This window comes from Rattus norvegicus, chromosome 8 (assembly GCF_021556685.1).
Source record: "Rattus norvegicus strain SHRSP/BbbUtx chromosome 8, alternate assembly SHRSP_T2T, whole genome shotgun sequence".
Lineage (NCBI taxonomy): Eukaryota > Metazoa > Chordata > Mammalia > Rodentia > Muridae > Rattus > Rattus norvegicus.
In genome coordinates, this window is record NC_141541.1 from 73406621 (window position 1) to 73423096 (window position 16476).

The 16476-nt window shown below is 52.5% G+C and overlaps 1 protein-coding gene across 2 annotated transcripts in view; it reads left to right on the top strand.

Annotated features, from left to right (window-relative positions):
• Positions 1-14169, top strand: part of Igdcc3 (immunoglobulin superfamily, DCC subclass, member 3) — a 46742-nt gene extending 32573 nt beyond the window's left edge. Inside the window, 13 exon segments of one of the 2 annotated variants that reach the window (NM_001372159.2) lie at positions 4687-4831; positions 5181-5311; positions 5676-5813; positions 7310-7468; positions 8398-8563; positions 9052-9299; positions 9486-9650; positions 9931-10122; positions 10255-10359; positions 11021-11159; positions 11277-11484; positions 12215-12397; positions 12399-14169. In NM_001372159.2, the coding sequence (NP_001359088.1) occupies positions 4687-4831; positions 5181-5311; positions 5676-5813; positions 7310-7468; positions 8398-8563; positions 9052-9299; positions 9486-9650; positions 9931-10122; positions 10255-10359; positions 11021-11159; positions 11277-11484; positions 12215-12397; positions 12399-12431 (2012 nt within the window). In that variant the 3' untranslated portion in view covers positions 12432-14169. 2 annotated transcript variants of the gene reach the window in all.
• Positions 14170-16476: the final 2307 nt, after the last annotated feature.

Consider the following 16476-nt stretch of genomic DNA (forward strand, 5'->3'; position numbering starts at 1 on the left):
ATTGCTGGCCTCGTTCTCGGCCACTCTTGTCTCCACCATAACCTGCTGTACCCATGGAGGGTCAGGGAATCTGGACGACCCTTTTAAAAATGCATGGGGACAGGATGCTGGCTGCCTCCTTTTCCTTGTTGCTTCCTTTGGCCCTCACATGTGGCAGGGTTCCCACCTACTCCATTACTGCTCCTGTCACCCAGCTTGAAGTGAGGAACCCAAACTGTCCTCAGAGGACCAACAAGTGTCTGAAGAGGTGGAAAGCACCAACAGCCAGGGACATGGCACTGACTGAATGTTCAGCGGCTAATGCCTGCCACAGCTGTAACCAGCCTCCACAGTCATCAACCGTAGAGCCTCTGTGGTGACGTGTTTAGAGAACTCAGAGGTCCTGCTGGCAGCCTGATGTTTCATGTATGCCCAGGAACCTTTCCCTGGAAAGTTAATAACATAAAAGTACCCAAGAACCCAGCACTGCTATCTCAAGCCCATATGAAGAGACCATATTTTCATTTTTTAAAAAGATGTATTTATTTTATGTATGTGAGTACACTGTAGCTGTCTTCACATACACCTGAAGAGGGCATCAGAACCCATTACAGATGGTTGTGAACCACCATGTGATTGCTGGGAGTTAAACTCAGGACCTCTGGAAGAGCAGTCAGCACTCTTAACCTCTGAGCCATCTCTCCAGCCCCATATTTTCATTTTAAATTCAGAATCCCACTGTGCAGCCCAAGCCCTGCTTGAATTCATGATCATCCTGCCTCAGCCTCCATAATCCCTGGATTACAGTGAACATTGGACACCTGGCTGAGAACAGATGTCTATGGGATGTGGAAGCTCAGACCTAGAACCCCAACACAGGAGGCTAAAGAAGGATTACGTTGAGTTTGGGGCCAGCCTGGGCTACATAGCAAAACTCTACCTCAAAAAACAGAACAAACAAACAAACAAACAAACAACACACACACACACACACACACACACACACACACACACACACCACACACACACGACAGAGTGAGAGGACTTGTGAGCCAAATACTTCTTTTTTTTTTCTTTTCTTTTTTTTTTTTTCTTTTTTCTTTTTTTTCCGGAGCTGGGGACCGAACCCAGGGCCTTGCGCTTGCTAGGCAAGCGCTCTACCACTGAGCTAAATCCCCAACCCCGTGAGCCAAATACTTCTACCCTGACCCCAGAAGAGACTTAAGTCTGTTTGAGAGGGGTGCCCAGAAGGTTCCAGGACCCCAGCTAAGCTGAGCAGGCTCTCTGGTCTGGAGACTCTAGCGAAGGTAAGAGCAGAACCTGAGGGTCCTGAAGGGCAACTATTCCTTCATTCATGCTACATAAACGAGGGCTGAGCCTCTAGGCTGCAAGCTCTCTACAAGTCTTGGGGCTGAGCAAAGAGTAAGTGAAGGATGTGGAGAGGAGAGGGGAGCAGAAGGCTTGGTGACGGGGGAAAGAGTACCCATGGCAGGCCAGCCTGATCCCAGGGGAAGCTGAGGAACAAACTCTATCTGTACTCATGACCTGTCCTTCAGCCATTAAGAAAAGGCTGCTTGAGGCTGGGAGATGGCTCATGGAAGAGCACTGGCTCCTCTTGCCGAGGACCTGGGTTCAGTTCCCAGCACTAACATGACAGCTTCCAGCTGTCTGTAATTCCAGCTCCGGGCAATCAGGCTCTCTCTTCTGGCCTGTTTGGGCAGTAGGCACATGTAATAGTGTATAGAGAGACGCAGGGAAAATACCCATTATACATAAAATAAAATTTAATGAATAATACCTTTTTGTTTGGTTGGTTAGTTGGTTTCTCAAGACAGGGTTTCTCTGTGTAGCCCTGGGTGTCTTGGAAATTGCTCTTTAGACCAGGCTGGCTTTGAACTCACAGAAATCTGCCTATATTTGCTTCCTAAGTACTGGAATTAAAGACATGCACCACCCCTGCCCTGCTAAAAATAAATGATATCTAGAAGAAGAGGAGGAGGAGGGGGGAAGAAGAGGAGGAGGAAGAGGAGGAGGGGGGAAGAAGAGGACAAGGAAGAGGAGGAGAAAGAGGAGGAGGAGGAGGAGAACAGAAGAAGAAAAGAACCTGGTTTAACATACAATTTGCTGCAGTGTTTCTTAGCCTTAACTGGCTGAGGTACTAAGGGACACTCCCCATCTCCTACCTCTCACCCCACTCCACAGAAGGTCTAGGCTTCAGAAACCCTTTTGCAAGACATGAGGGTTTGGTTCAAAAATGGTTTTCTAGCATTTTTGGACAAGCAGAGCAGCCCTTCAGAGTGAGTGTGTTAGTAAGCACAGCACTCAGGGACCTCAAGGGCCACTCTGATGCAGGCAGTGAGGGCCAGGCAGGTAGGTCCCAGGGGACCTTTAAGAGTCCAGTGACCCTACTGCTGTGAGAACTGACTCCTTGTCCAGCCCCTTCCAGCACTGGAATTCCCTTTCTCTATACTCAACCCTGCTGTGCCGACAGTCTCCTTCTGAGGCTGGGGAGTTGAGGGAGGGCTGCCCAGCAGAGGCCAGACACCTCCATCTCAGCACCCAAGACTGAGAAGCAGCAGCCTCTTCTGCCTCTCCGCAGTCCAATTCTAGGACCTCCATGGAGTCCAGGCTGAGGAATAGAGGCAAAAAGGCTTGTTTCTGTGAGGAGGTGGCATCTGCAGTCGGCAGAACCATTAGCCCCAGGTTGGGGATGGAGGGTGAGAGGAGGGGTGTGGGGAGGCCACCGTGCTTTTCCAGCTGGAGTGAGGAAGAGATCTCAGCTCCTACATAGGCAGGGTCTGAGTGAAGGGATAAGAGAGCAGATTCTGGAACCTGGGTTCTCTCTCCCCCCACCCTCAAAATCTCTCCAGCCCTACCTTCCTGGAGGCTGTGCTCTACCATTCCTGAGCCCTGGATTGACCCACGGACCTTTGGCCAAGCACAGCCCTTGGCCCGAGGCAGGAAGGCTGACCTCTGGATGCTCCGAGGCAGGAAGGCTGACCTCTGGATGCTCCGGGTATTCTCTCATCAAGCCTGATAGGGACCCCAGCTGGACCATGTGCCTTCCCCTCCCAAACCCAGGCCCCCAATCCCGTCCACAAGAACGTTACCCACAGGGAGACACTCGTGATTGATCACCTACACAACACCAGAAACACATACCGGCCATGGTAGCTGGCCAATTCAAACCCTTACTGTGGTCCAGATGGGGTCAGGTCACATACAGGAGACAGAGCCAGGCTTCCCAGCAAACACGCAGCCCAGAACACATGTCCAAGTAGCTGTGCACACCCATCTACCACAGTCCCGGGAGGCCATCAGAGAGGAGGAGGCTGGGAAGGGGATTTTTATGCATGTTTATATTTAATGAACCATATGCAAATGAGATGGAGATGGCCACAAAGGAGCCAGCCCCCAGAGACTCTTGAGGGGAAGGCACAAAGGCTCGGCCTCCTCCTTTCAAGCTGCTGAGCTTCCATGGAGTCCAGAAGAGGACTGTGGATTGAGGGAGCCTGAGAAGGAACACAAGGGCCAGGAGGAGAGCTGTCTAGGCATGCCAGGGAGCCCAGAGCAGGAACTACTAGCCACAAGCTCCAGGGGTCCCTGCTGCTGGGGTAGGGGACTCCTTCTGGGAGGAAGGGAGCCCCTGTCCCAATTGATGGAGTGCCAGAGGGGAGGGGCTGCAGCCTGGACAGATGGTGTACCGCCTTCCTGCACTTGAAGCAAAGTGGATTTTAATGAAATCTCAGTCCCAGCCCTGAAGCTGGGAACTCACGCGGGAGGGGCTTTCCCCCCAGGTTTGCAGTGTGGGCCTGAGCCAGGGTGGGAACAGGGTGGGAAGGACACTTAACCAGCTGGGGGTACAAGGGGGCACCATGGCCCCCTCTGCAGATCAGAGTTTAAGTGTGAGTCTGATCCCCCCAAAGGTGGGGAGGGGGTCCTTGAATATTTATGACACATTGAAATGTAGATTGGAAGGTTTGACAGTCTTCTGAGAGGGCCTGTCACCTTGCATGGATACACTACCCTCTTGGGGCGCTTGTGGAAACTGCAGAAGAGAGGGAAGAGGACAAGGGAGGAAGAAAAAGAAAAAAATAAAAGCCACTGGACCATGGTAAGGAGAGTCTGGCAAAGCTACGATTGACGATGCCCTACTAGGTAACTGTGAATGAACCAGCTCCCTCTCTGGGCCTTGGTTCCCACTTCTGTAGAATGTGGTTCACACTGTTCAGGTCACAACAGATAAAAATATACTAGCCAACTTGGGGAAGTGCCTTTCTCTAGGTGGCCTCCATGAGAGAGGTCCTTCCCTCCTAAGGAAACCGCCTAGAACCTGTACATACCCTGTCAGAGCTTCATCTTCCTGGAGTTGCTCTGCCAGGCATGTCCACCCCGACAGCCAAGGGAAGCCATGAGTTCAGTCTGGTACAATGGTCCAAATGTATTTAAAACAGCATGGGCTTTTGGTTTTCTTGGCCTTCTTTTGGTAACTCCTCTGGATTTCACTTATGAGCTTCATAGATGACTACATCTTATCTCGGTGTCTCCTTTCCAGGGGTCTTAAAGGTTATGTCACCTCAGGTTGGAATGTGCCTCCCCACGGTAGGGAGGGCTGAAGGAGACTGTGCTCTCAGAGGATGACCCCTCATCTCTTCCTCTGTACCTCCACAGTGCACCTTATCTGTCTCTCCTTTTCTGTCTCCCCAGCTATGTCCGACTTCCACGTGCACCCCCAGGCGGTCATGGGTGAGGAGGGTGGTGTGGCCCGCTTCCAGTGCCAAATCCACGGGCTTCCCAAGCCTCTGATCACATGGGAGAAGAACAGAGTCCCCATTGACACGGATGATGAGAGGTGAGCCTCTTGTGGGAATGACAGGGGATAACTGACTTGGGATGAAGCCTGTGGCAGCCATGTGTACCACCAGCACCTACAGGCTGGAACAGTGCTACTTGTGTAAGCTGCAGTCAGAATTGTGGATCCGGGTGGCTTACTAGGCCCAGATTCTAGGCTCATGAGAATGTGTGAGAGTATTGTGTGTGTTGTTACTAAGATTAGGAGGCTATGTCCACCCAGGAGGGTCCCAGTAAGCATCTGTGATCACAGCAATAAGGTTGGGTTAGTGCCCATGTCTCAAGTTTCTGTCCCCATGGCTTGAGGTTGCAATGACTGTGCTGGTAGTCAATTATGCCCTCCCTAACAGGTACACATTACTGCCCAAGGGGGTCCTGCAAATAACAGGACTTCGGGCTGAGGATAGCGGTGTCTTCCATTGTGTGGCCTCCAACATGGCTAGTGTGCGGGTCAGCCACGGGGCCAGGCTCACCGTGTCAGGTGAGCTCCTTTGGCCTTCCCTGTTCTCTTGGCCACCCCAGTTGGTCTACTCCCAGACAGACCCAGTTCCCCAGTGTGACTGAGTGTATACAGAGGCCCTATGAGCATAAGGCCACAAGCCGAAAGCACCTGAGGCTGGCCTCTAGCCTTTCTGGAAAGTATGTCTTCCCTGAGCTCTACCAATACTAGAGACCTGGCTGGGAGAGGAAGGACGGTTGTCAGGACCCGCAGGTTCCCCAATTCTCCTTGTCTTCAGAACTTGGTTGGGGGCTGGTGCATATCCTGGATCGTGCGTGGGCGGGCGGGAATGAGGGAGTGAAAAGACTTCCAACTGAAATGAGGAAATGCGGGTTTCTCCTCCCAGGTTCGGGCTCTGGGACCTACAAGGAGCCCACCATCCTTGTGGGGCCTGAGAACCTCACCCTGACAGTGCACCAGACTGCAGTGCTGGAGTGTGTCGCCACGGGCAACCCGCGCCCCATTGTGTCCTGGAGCCGCCTGGGTGAGCCTTATCCATAGTGCCTGCTCTCTGGCCAGCCCACCCCCCTGGGAGGGCTGGTCTCACGGTCTCATCACCCAGCTCTGGGGGGGCTTTACATTGTATTTGTTTTTCACAAGGGTCAATCGGATCCCCCCCCCCCCCTGTGGCCTGGGGAGGGGTTGAGTTTCTCTGGAGGTCAGCCTGCTGCTACATTCTCTCTCTCCCTGCGGGGCTAGCTTAGTTCCCTGGGTTACCGAGTACAGGCGGTCCTGTCTCTCTAGCCCCTAGAACTCTCTGCAGCACCCAGTGCCTCCCACGCCACCCTCTATGCCTGGCCACACCCCCGCTATCAATCCTCAGTGTTCAAAATCTCAGCAAGCATCCTACCCTGTCGGCTCCGCCCCGTCCCTCCTCCCCTCCTGCCGCGCTTGCCTGCTCCTAAGTCTTCCCAGCCAAAATCCCCAGGCAGCTGAAGAAAGCAGTGAAAGGGTGCAGATGGACCACTAGTCTGAGCCGAAAGGTCACTGGGGGAAGGAGCCTCTAGAGGGGGTGGGGTGGGGTGGGGTCACATTCACAGGGAGACTGTGCCACACTAGCAGCTGAGTGCTGGGGGAAGGAGGGGCCGTGTGGGATAATGGAGTAGATTTCACCACTTCAGGGCCTGAATGGGGAGCTGTCTCCTTGTGTTCTGGCTGTGCTAATCTGATCCCTGGGGTTGGGGGAGGGCCTGGGTCCCAGGGAGAGGCTGGAAAGAGCAGGCTACCATCAGGAGCCACTAGGCACTTCAGGGGCCATCTGCTCCGTCATTTCCCAAAGCATGGCCTTGCAAGAGAGAAAGAATGGCTCAGGGGCCTCATACAGATGGGGAACAAAGTTAACCAAGGCCCTTTACTGAGGAACCCCCCAGAGCCTTTCTATTCCTGTGCATGGGCCTCGGCATCCTAGATAGAACAGAACTTAACAACTGCTGATCAAATTCAAATCCTCTATGGACTCAAGGTAGAGTTTCTCAACCTTCCTGATGCCGTGACACTTTAATACAGTTCCTCTGTGGTTCCCAACCACAAATTTATTTCATTGCTACTTCAAAAGTGTAATATTGCTACTTTTATGAAGGCCCTTTTATGAACCGTAATGTAAATATCCGTGTTTTCTAGTGGTCTTAGGTGACCCCTGTGAAAGGGTTGTTAGACCCCACCCCCACCCCCAAAGGGGTCACACCCCACAGGTTGAGAATGACTGGGCAATAAGGTTTGTTATCCCAGCACCTGGGAGGCTCAAACAGAAGGATCTCACCCCAGGCTGTGCAGTGAGACGCTGTCTAAAAACAAAGCAAACAACAGTAAAACCAGGGAGCAGTCACCATACTAGAATCAGAACGCTGGCTCCTGCTGCTGGGCTCCAGGGCTACACATTTGGAGATCTGGGGAGGGGTGCTAGAGGGGTGAGCCTTCTGGAATATTCTTACCTGTCCTATCTTCCTGACACAGCTCATTCCCTCTCCACTGTCTTTACAGATGGCCGCCCTATTGGGGTGGAAGGCATCCAGGTGCTGGGCACGGGGAACCTCATCATCTCAGATGTGACTGTCCAGCATTCAGGTGTCTATGTCTGTGCAGCCAACAGGCCTGGCACCCGCGTGAGGAGGACAGCCCAGGGTCGGCTGGTGGTACAAGGTATGGAGCAGCCAAACCCTTCCTGTGCCCCCTCCGCATCTCTGGTCTGTACCTTCTCGCTCCAGCCCTTGCCCCACCCTTTGCCCCTCATAAGTCCAAGACAGCAGGGCTGCTCCCAGAGTACGAGTATTAGCAACAGAGGGCTGTGGCGTTCTCAGACTTGCCGCCCATGATCTCAGCGGGTCATTCCCCTGGCTCACACGTGTCCCTTCCCGTGGAGCCGTTTCATTCACACATGTGCCACTTCCACGCTCACACCCGCCTGCTGTGCGCCCCACTGTACCTGTCATCTTCCTCTCACACAGCAGCTCCCACCTCGCTCCCAGGATGTGGAGGCCGCAGCAGCCAGCCTCGATTTCCATTCCCAGGGCTTTCCCCCTGGTTGTCTCCTCCTGCGGCACAGGAGCGGAGATGGGAAATGGGGGATCCTGAACCTAAGTGCTGTTTGTTTAGCATGCTATGTGCTGTTAATCTGCCCACATGAAAGTGATGGAGTATTTCATTCTTGAGTGTTAATAGAGGCTTGAGCAAGCCGGGGATTGGAGGGAAGTGGAATTGGGGGGTGGGGGTGGGAGGGCCTCATTCATCTCCTGTCATTACAGCCTTGGAGGTGCAGCCAGCCCTATTAGCACATGTATTTATTTAACAATTTCCTGAGCAGGGAGCTCAGCTTGATTGCTTTCGGATACAGATGTCAGTCTTTTGAATAGTCCTTAAGATGGAGTCCTCTTCGTAGATGCTGGGGTGAAGGAAGAAGACAGGGAGCCTCTACTGGCCTCCTGGGAGTAGTCTTCTGTGACCCACTATCTGTCCCACCTCGCTGTGATCGCCACCGCTCCCACCTTGCCCCTCTCCCCCACACTCATGGCTGTCCCTGTTCCTCAATGCATGACCCCTATGACTCTGCATGCTTCTTTGTGTCCATTCAGCCCCAGCAGAGTTTGTCCAGCATCCTCAGTCCATCTCCAGGCCAGCTGGGACCACAGCCATGTTCACCTGCCAAGCCCAGGGTGAACCACCGCCTCATGTCACGTGGTTGAAGAATGGACAAGTGCTGGGGGCAGGAGGCCACGTCAGGCTCAAGAACAATAACAGGTGTGTGTGTGTGTGTGTGTGTGTGTGTGTGTGTGTGTCTGTGTGTGTCCCTATGTAAGTATGTGTGTATCTGTGTGTGTGTCCCTATGTAAATATGTGTGTATCTGTGTGTGTGTCTGTGTGTGTCTGTGTGTCTCTCTGTGTCTTTGTGTGTGTGTGTGTGTGTGTGTGTGTGTGTGTGTGTGTCTGTGTCTGTGTCTCTGGATCTCTGTGTATGTGTGCGTGTGTCTCTCTGGGTCTGTGTGTGTGTGTATGTGTGTCTGTGTTGGCATGCTATCCTTGGAAGAGACAGCGGTCTAAAATAAGTAGCCCAAATATACTGTATATATCTAGCCAGAGGAAAGTGATGGGGGTCTGGGGGCTTGGGGCTTAAGTCTTAGACCCACTGCCCTTGTGCAGACAAGTCTTGCTCTGACAAGGAGGACCTCGGTCTTTTTATCTCTCAAGTGGGGTGTGGCTGACCTCTGAGGCTCTCCCTTCCCCTGTAGCACATTGAGCATTTCTGGAGTCGGTCCTGAAGACGAAGCCATCTACCAGTGTGTGGCTGAGAACATTGCTGGCTCCTCACAAGCCAGCGCCAGGCTGACCGTGCTGTGGGCCGAGGGGTTGCCAGGCCCCCCACGCAATGTCCGTGCTGTCTCTGTGTCCTCCACTGAGGTTCGAGTGTCCTGGAGTGAGCCTCTGACCCACACCAAGGAGATCATTGGCTATGTCTTGCACATCAGGAAGGCTGCTGGTGGGTAGTGACCCTCAGGAGAACTCCATCACCCACCCTCACTCACCGTAGCTAACGCTCTGTACCACACATACATCCTGACCTAACACCTTCCTTTCCTTCAGCACCCTGCTCCCTGACCTCAGTTCACCAAAGCTTCCAAGATTCCTTCCTAACCTTTAACACTCCCTACCCTTCGCCTTCCAGACTCACCCAAGCTGGAGTACCAGGAAGCTGTCAGCAAGAGCACCTTTCAGCACCTGGTGAGAGACCTTGAGCCCTCCACAGCCTACAGCTTCTACATCAAAGCCTACACACCACGGGGGGCCAGTTTAGCCTCCGTCCCCACCCTGGCCAGCACCCTGGGTGAAGGTGAGGAATGTGGGATACTATAGATGCTCAGGCTGTTGGAACAGAACCATCCCCTGTGTACCTGTTCAGGTTGTATGCTGTACAAGGTGCCTGGTCCTGAGGCTGAGTGGGGACTGGCTGTCCTGGGAGGGAGGGGCAGCCTTTTCTGATTCATTGAGAGATGCTGTCTGAGCAAGGACCTGCTCTATGCCAGAGACCAGAGGGCTGTCAGGATCTTGGGTTCTAGGTCACAGGTGGAAACCTTAGAGTTCCCACTGACTGCTCACATCTTGGCTTCTAGCCCCTGTCCCACCCCCGTTATCTGTGCGGTTGCTGGGCAGCTCCTCTCTACAACTGCTGTGGAAGCCCTGGCCACGGCTGGCCCAACACAATGGGGGCTTCAAGCTGTTTTACCGCCCAGCCAGCGCAGCCTCCTTCACCGGCCCCATCTTGCTCCCTGGGACTGTCTCCTCTTACAACCTCAGCCAGCTCGGTGAGGCCTACAGGGCATGGGGCGGGGCCAGGGGTGGTACTGGGGCGGGGCCAGGGGTGGTGCCCCTTCCACTCTCGGACAAAGGTGTCTGGCAGGGAAGGGGAAGTTGCTCAGTAGCCCTACCTCCTGCAGACCCCAGCACCGTGTACGAGGTGAAGCTCCTCGCCTACAATCAGAATGGAGACGGGAACGCCACGGTCCGATTTGTGTCTTTGAAGGGAGCCTCTGAGAGGACAGGTGAGGGCTAAGGATAGGACGTGTGCCGCAGCCGCAGCCCGGCCTGCAGGGAGGAGGATGCGTAGTAAGCAGGCTAGGAGAGAGCCCAGTATGTCTAGCCTCAGACACACAGCTTAGGTGGAAGCAGAGATGCTTAAGCTGTGTGACCTTGGACACGTTGTTTAACTTCTCTGAACCCTGTTTTTTTCCCCGTTATGAAACAAGGTTAAGGATACCCACTTTATAAAGCTATGGCCAGGATAAAATAGTCCATACAACCAAAACAAGGGGCGGCTGGGCCTGGCTGGGACTGTAGCTCAGTTGATAGAGCTCTTGCCTCGTATGTACAAAGCCTTGGGTTCTACCCCTAGTGCTACAGAAGCCAGGCGTAGCATCTGTAATCGCACCACCCAGGAGGAAGGAGCTGGAGGATCAGAAGTTGAAAGTCATCTTCAGTTACATAGCAAGTTTGAGGCCAGCCTGGGCTACATGAGACCCTGTCTCAAACAGCACTAGTGCCGCTCAGCTGGCACAGAGTGGCTGCCATAGCGAGTACCAGAGAGTACCAGAAGACTGAGCTAGGGTCCCAGAGAAAAAGTTCACGGGGTCAAGCAGAGGGAGAGAGCTGGGGAGTCTTGCTTCAGGCCAGGCAAGCTGTGCCCCAACCTGCCCTCCCCTCTAGCGTTGACTCCCCCATGTGACTGCCGGAAGGAAGAGGTCACCAACCACACATCTACTACAGGCATTGTCATTGGCATCCACATCGGAGTCACTTGCATCATCTTCTGTGTCCTCTTTCTTCTGTTTGGCCAAAGGGGCAGGTGAGTTCTGAGTCTGGGGAGGAGCAGCTGCAGGGGAAGGCAACAGAGCCGGCCCCTCGGTCTTCTGTCTATCTTTATCCCCGATGGTGCTCCCCTAACATTTGGCTCACCTCTTAGGGTCCTCCTATGTAAGGATGTGGAAAACCAGCTCTCCCCTCCCCAGGGTCCCCGGAGCCAGAGGGACCCTGGTATCCTGACCCTGAATGGAGTGAACCGAGGAGAAGGGGGCCAGCTAGGCCGAGATGAAAAGCATGTGGATGCCAAGGAGTTGGAGCAGCTGTTCCCCACAACTGCGTCAGCCGGGCAGCCAGGCTCCAGGTCCACGGTGAGTGCCCAGGCCTCCAACCCATCTCCCTCAGTCCCTGACTCCCTCAGTGCTACCCCTCCCTACATCGTGGCCACAGGACAGGATCTCTAACTCCCGTCAGTGCTGCTCCTTGGGTCCTCCTTGGGAGGCCTAGGGACAGCCAAGCATGTCTGGCTAGCCTGCAAGCCTCAGGCTTCTGGCACTTGGCAGGTAACAGCTATGAATGGGATCCAATACAAAATCATAAATGTACTTAAAACAGGATGCACCTGGTATGGTGGTGTACACCTGTAATCCTAGCACGCCGGAGGTGAAGGCATGAAAATCAGATTTTCGGGATTATCCTCAGCTACACAGAGAGCAAGCCTGAGCTACACGATACCCTCTTTTTTTTTTTAAAGAGGTTATGATTTCCAGTCTGGTGGTCCACACCTTTAATCCCAGCACTCAGGAGGCAGAGGCAGTTGGATCTCTATGAGTTCTGGGCCAGCTTGCTCTATCTAGCAAGTTTCAGGCCATCCAAAGCTACCTGGTGGGAGCCTCGGGGGTCGGGGCTGGGGTGGGGGAGAAAGTATGTTTTTCCCATCACTTCCCTGACTGAATGGCCTCCAACACCATCTTTTTCATGACAGCCTCCTGCCGTGAGAAAAGTTTAGACATGCTGAACCTTCCCTCTGGGGTGGGACGGAGGCTGATCCTTGCCTCTGGCCCTGATACTCACCTCCATACCTGACCCTTCCCTCCTCAGGACCCCACAGCCCCTACTCCATATGAGGAGACCCAGCTCTCCATGGTGCAGCTTCAAGACTTCAACCTTGCGGCAGGGAGGACAACAGAGACTATGTCTTCCTGTGCAGGGCCTGGACCTGTCCCAGCATCCCAGGATGTAGGCCTTGGTCTCCTCAGTGACAGACAGACGTGACAGACAGACGGCCCAGCCTCTAGCAGTCCCAGCTCCCCAGTGAGCTTACTGGAGACAATAGCCAGCGCTGGTGTGTTCCCGAGGGGTGGTACCCCATTCTCAGGTCAAAGGCGAGGTTTTTCCTCTTCTGTGGGATTTGGATGTCCTAGGAGCTCGCCAATGAAGGACTGGGTTCTCAAACCACAGGACCCAGTGGGTCCTACAGCAAGGCATCTCCCTCCTCGAACTAATGTCGCCCCCTCACCAACGCCTGCTGCCCACAGGACTCAGGAAACAAACCTTTTCCTTTAAAAAAAAATCAAAATTTAAAAGTCAAAAAAGAAAGAGAAAGGAGAGAGAGAGAGAGAGAGAAAGAGAGAGAGAGAGGGAGGAAGTGAATTATACTCCAGAGCCATGTCCCTGCTGTGGCTCGGCCCCTGATGTGTCACCCTGCTCTGACCTTGTTTTCTCAGGATGGATTTTTAGCTGTTGTGACTCAGCACCTACCTCAGCCGGAATGAATGTCCTTGGGGGTAGCGGGGCAGTAGCCTCAGCCTCTACCCCACAGAGCCCGAAAGCACTCCTACCTCAAGCCCCGTAATGGGGACCCCTCCCACCTATATTGTTGCCCAGAGTAAAAGAAAAAGGAGAAAAAAAAAGAAAAAAAGAAAGGGAAAAAAAAAACCTAACCCCCAAAAGAACCACTGTCCCAACTCCAAGTGTGAAAGAAACTGTCTACCTCAAGGCTCACGGCCCTCAGTGTGGGCCTATGCTGTCACTGGACCCTCCTTGGCCTCCTCCTTCCCTGGCCTGGCCTGGCCTACCTCTCCCCCGCCAGAGGAGGCTGTAGCTAGGTGACCATGGGGCTTACCGAAATGGAGATGAAACTGGTCAGAGAGAAAATGTGAAACAAGCCAAAAACAAGAGCAAAGCTGTTCCATGAAGTATAAATTGTCCCAAACTTGTCCCATCCCTGCACACCACCTGCACTCCATCTCCTGTGTCTGTCCGTCCACCCTTGTTCCGACCTTCTAACAACCCACTGTTCACCTGGAGCCCTGTAGTCCTCCCTGCCTGGGCTTAGGGAAGGCGGGACATAACCCGGAGATCCATCTCTCTGTCTGACCAGACACAGGGCAGTCCCTGGAATGTACTGCATGGTGTGGAAGTGGGTGTTCTCTCATATAGGCGCCCCAGCTTTCTGGGACCCAGGTAACCTGACCTACCCAGTCAGCAGGGGTGGCCAGGAATTATTTTTGTATGAGGTGTGTTTACGTTTTATTTCTCTTTTCTGTTGTATTGTTCTTTGAACTACTTAGGTTAAAAAAGTTAGAAACAGAAAGAAAGGAAAAAAAACACAAAGACCTATTTTTGGTTATACTCAGAAACATTTTTTTAAATAGCAGAAAGAAAACTTTTTTTAAAGAAAAAAAAAGGTTGTGTATTCTTTAAAAAAATGAGGTTAGAACATAAAGACCCTGACCCCAAATCCTCTAGGGACTCCCACCCCAAACTCTAGAGAATTAGCTAAAACAGTAGAATGTGTGGCGTTTTGTTAGAAACCTAGACTCTTGTCCAAGTGGACTTGGGAAGGGCAGTCCCTTCTCCCAAATGGTAGGTGGACTCTAGGGCTCTTCCCACCTGAGCCAGTGTCATCTGTCCCTGAGTTGCTTCTCTGTGGCGTCCCATTTTCCTTTGGTCAGAGAGGCTACGGGAGACGGATCTGGCAGCCTCTTCGGCCCAATTGGGTTTGTCACAGTCTATTCATTTTAACTGAATAAAAGTACTGTTGCCAAAGTGAACACTGAGTTTTTTGATACAGTGTCAGTTTCTGGGCCACAGATGTTGGGGTGGGGGTGGGGGTTGAGGTGGAGGAAGGACCCTCACAGGCTCAGAGCCTAAGATACTAACAGCCAAACTGTCCAAACTCTGTGAGGCACCCACAAGTGGGCACAGTGTGGACAGATCGCATGTCCACACAAGACTTTGTGAAGTAGCTGTGCCAGTGACCATCATTTTCATTATCAGATACATAATTCAAGGAAGGGGAGACGTAAGCCGTTGCGCGGTTGGGAGAATACCTGCCTAGCATGCACAAAACCTGGGTTCCATCCCCACACTGCACAAACCAGGCATGGCGGTGTGCAGCTACAACCCCGGAACTCAGGAGGTAGAATCAGGATGATAAGACATGCAGGGTCATCCTCTGTTGTGTTGGTTACCCTCTCCTCCCACCATTTACCCCATCTACCATCTCTAGGCTGACGATGGCTTGAAACCCATTCTGAATGCCTGGTGTAGTGAGTTTTAACATGGCGTCTCCTCTGCTCATGAGCTATGCTTTGGGCAGAGCTGGCCCTGGGTGGGCTATCTCTCTTCTGCTCAGCTTCCTTCAACTAGGCAGCTTGAGGTTGGAGGCCTCACTTCTACCATGTCAGAGGCACAAGCTAGGTGGCAGACTTGTCATTATTTCTCATCCGGCCCTACTGGTACAATCTGATTGCTACATTGTTTCTTAAAGCAAGTCAGGAAGACTGCTCATACTTAGGGAATCCGGTTACACCAGTGGGACAATGGTCAAGGGACAGACATGTGGACATATTTTAAAAACAACCACCGAGAAGCTAAGTCTGGCAGTACCCCTCTGTAAGCTTTGTACTGGGGAGCTGGAGACAGGCAGATCCTAGGGCCTCACTGACCCACCAGCCTGGCCTGGTCCAAAAGATGAGTTTCAGATTCAGTGAGAACTTACATCTAAAAAAAAAAACAAAAAACAAACAAACAAACAAGCAAAGCAAACAAACAAACACAGACGAATAAAATAAAATAAATCAGTAAAAGCCCCCCAGCCCCTGATGTCCACCTCTGGTCTACACACAACATACAACCACATATGTATACACATACTATTACATACACACACACATGTACACACAAACATGCTGTCTGTATCATCTGGATGTTAGGGACAGGAGGATCAAATGTTCTGGGTCATCTTCAACTATATAGAGAATTTGAGGCCAACCTGGGTTAGAGACCCTGTCAAAAATCAAATAGGAGGTGGCAGGTGAAATGGTCTGTCAGGTAAGACATTTGCCACCAAACCTGATGACCCTGGGACCCACATGGTGGAAGGAGAGAAGTGACTCTTGCAAGTTGTCCCCTGACCTCCATGGACACTCTATGACATGGATGCCATATAGATACACATACAAGCAAGCAAACAAGACTTAAGTTGGCGCAGGAGAGCACGCCTCTGTTTGGCCTGGCTTCCCTGGAGCCACTGGTCCCAGCCTGGCAGCACTGAAAAGGCTGGGCTGTGACAAGAGGACTTTGCTGCCACCTTGTGGAACCAATGAACACTACAGTCATTGGGATGGGTGTGCCTTATTAAACACCAGGAGCAATCAAAATGTGCCTTACCCCCTGTAAGGGAGGTGCAGAGCAAGCCTCCATGAACTCACAATACAAATAACTCACAAGTATCAGAAGCCTGTCTTGGATGCAAACCAGTAACGCTCTGTGGAAAGAGAAGGCGTGGGATTGATGAAGTAGATTAAGGAAGGCTTCGTGGAGGAAGGAAAGACAGGGAGAACATTCAGGACAGAAAGCAAGACACAAGCCAAGGTTGGAGGTGTGGCAGTGCAGCGGGCAGCCAGGAAGCTGTCATCTGCTGTGTGGGGCGTGGCACTTAGATACACAAATGGAACACCTGTAAATGGAATGACTACTAGTCTCCCACAGCACGTGCTCTTTGAACGCTTGATGCTGCTACCTGAGATCTCCTCAGGGAAGAGGTGGGGTCGGTGAAATCTCATGTCCCAGTAGTAATTATGACAGCAGTCTTTTTAGTCCGTGTGTTCATTTACTGTGGAAGAGGACAATGGGTATGTGGTGGTGCATGTGTGAAGGTCACAGGGCTAATTGTGAGAGTCTGATCTCTCCCACCCCATGTGAGTCCTAAGGACAGAACTCAGACCACCATATTTAAAAACAGGTGTCTTTATCAAATGAGGAAGACAAGTCCCAGAAAAGTAAAGGGAGGATCCGGGGCCTGACTCCTAGATTCGTTGTGGTAAGCAGGCTGCTGCCTTGACCTGTGCTTCGGG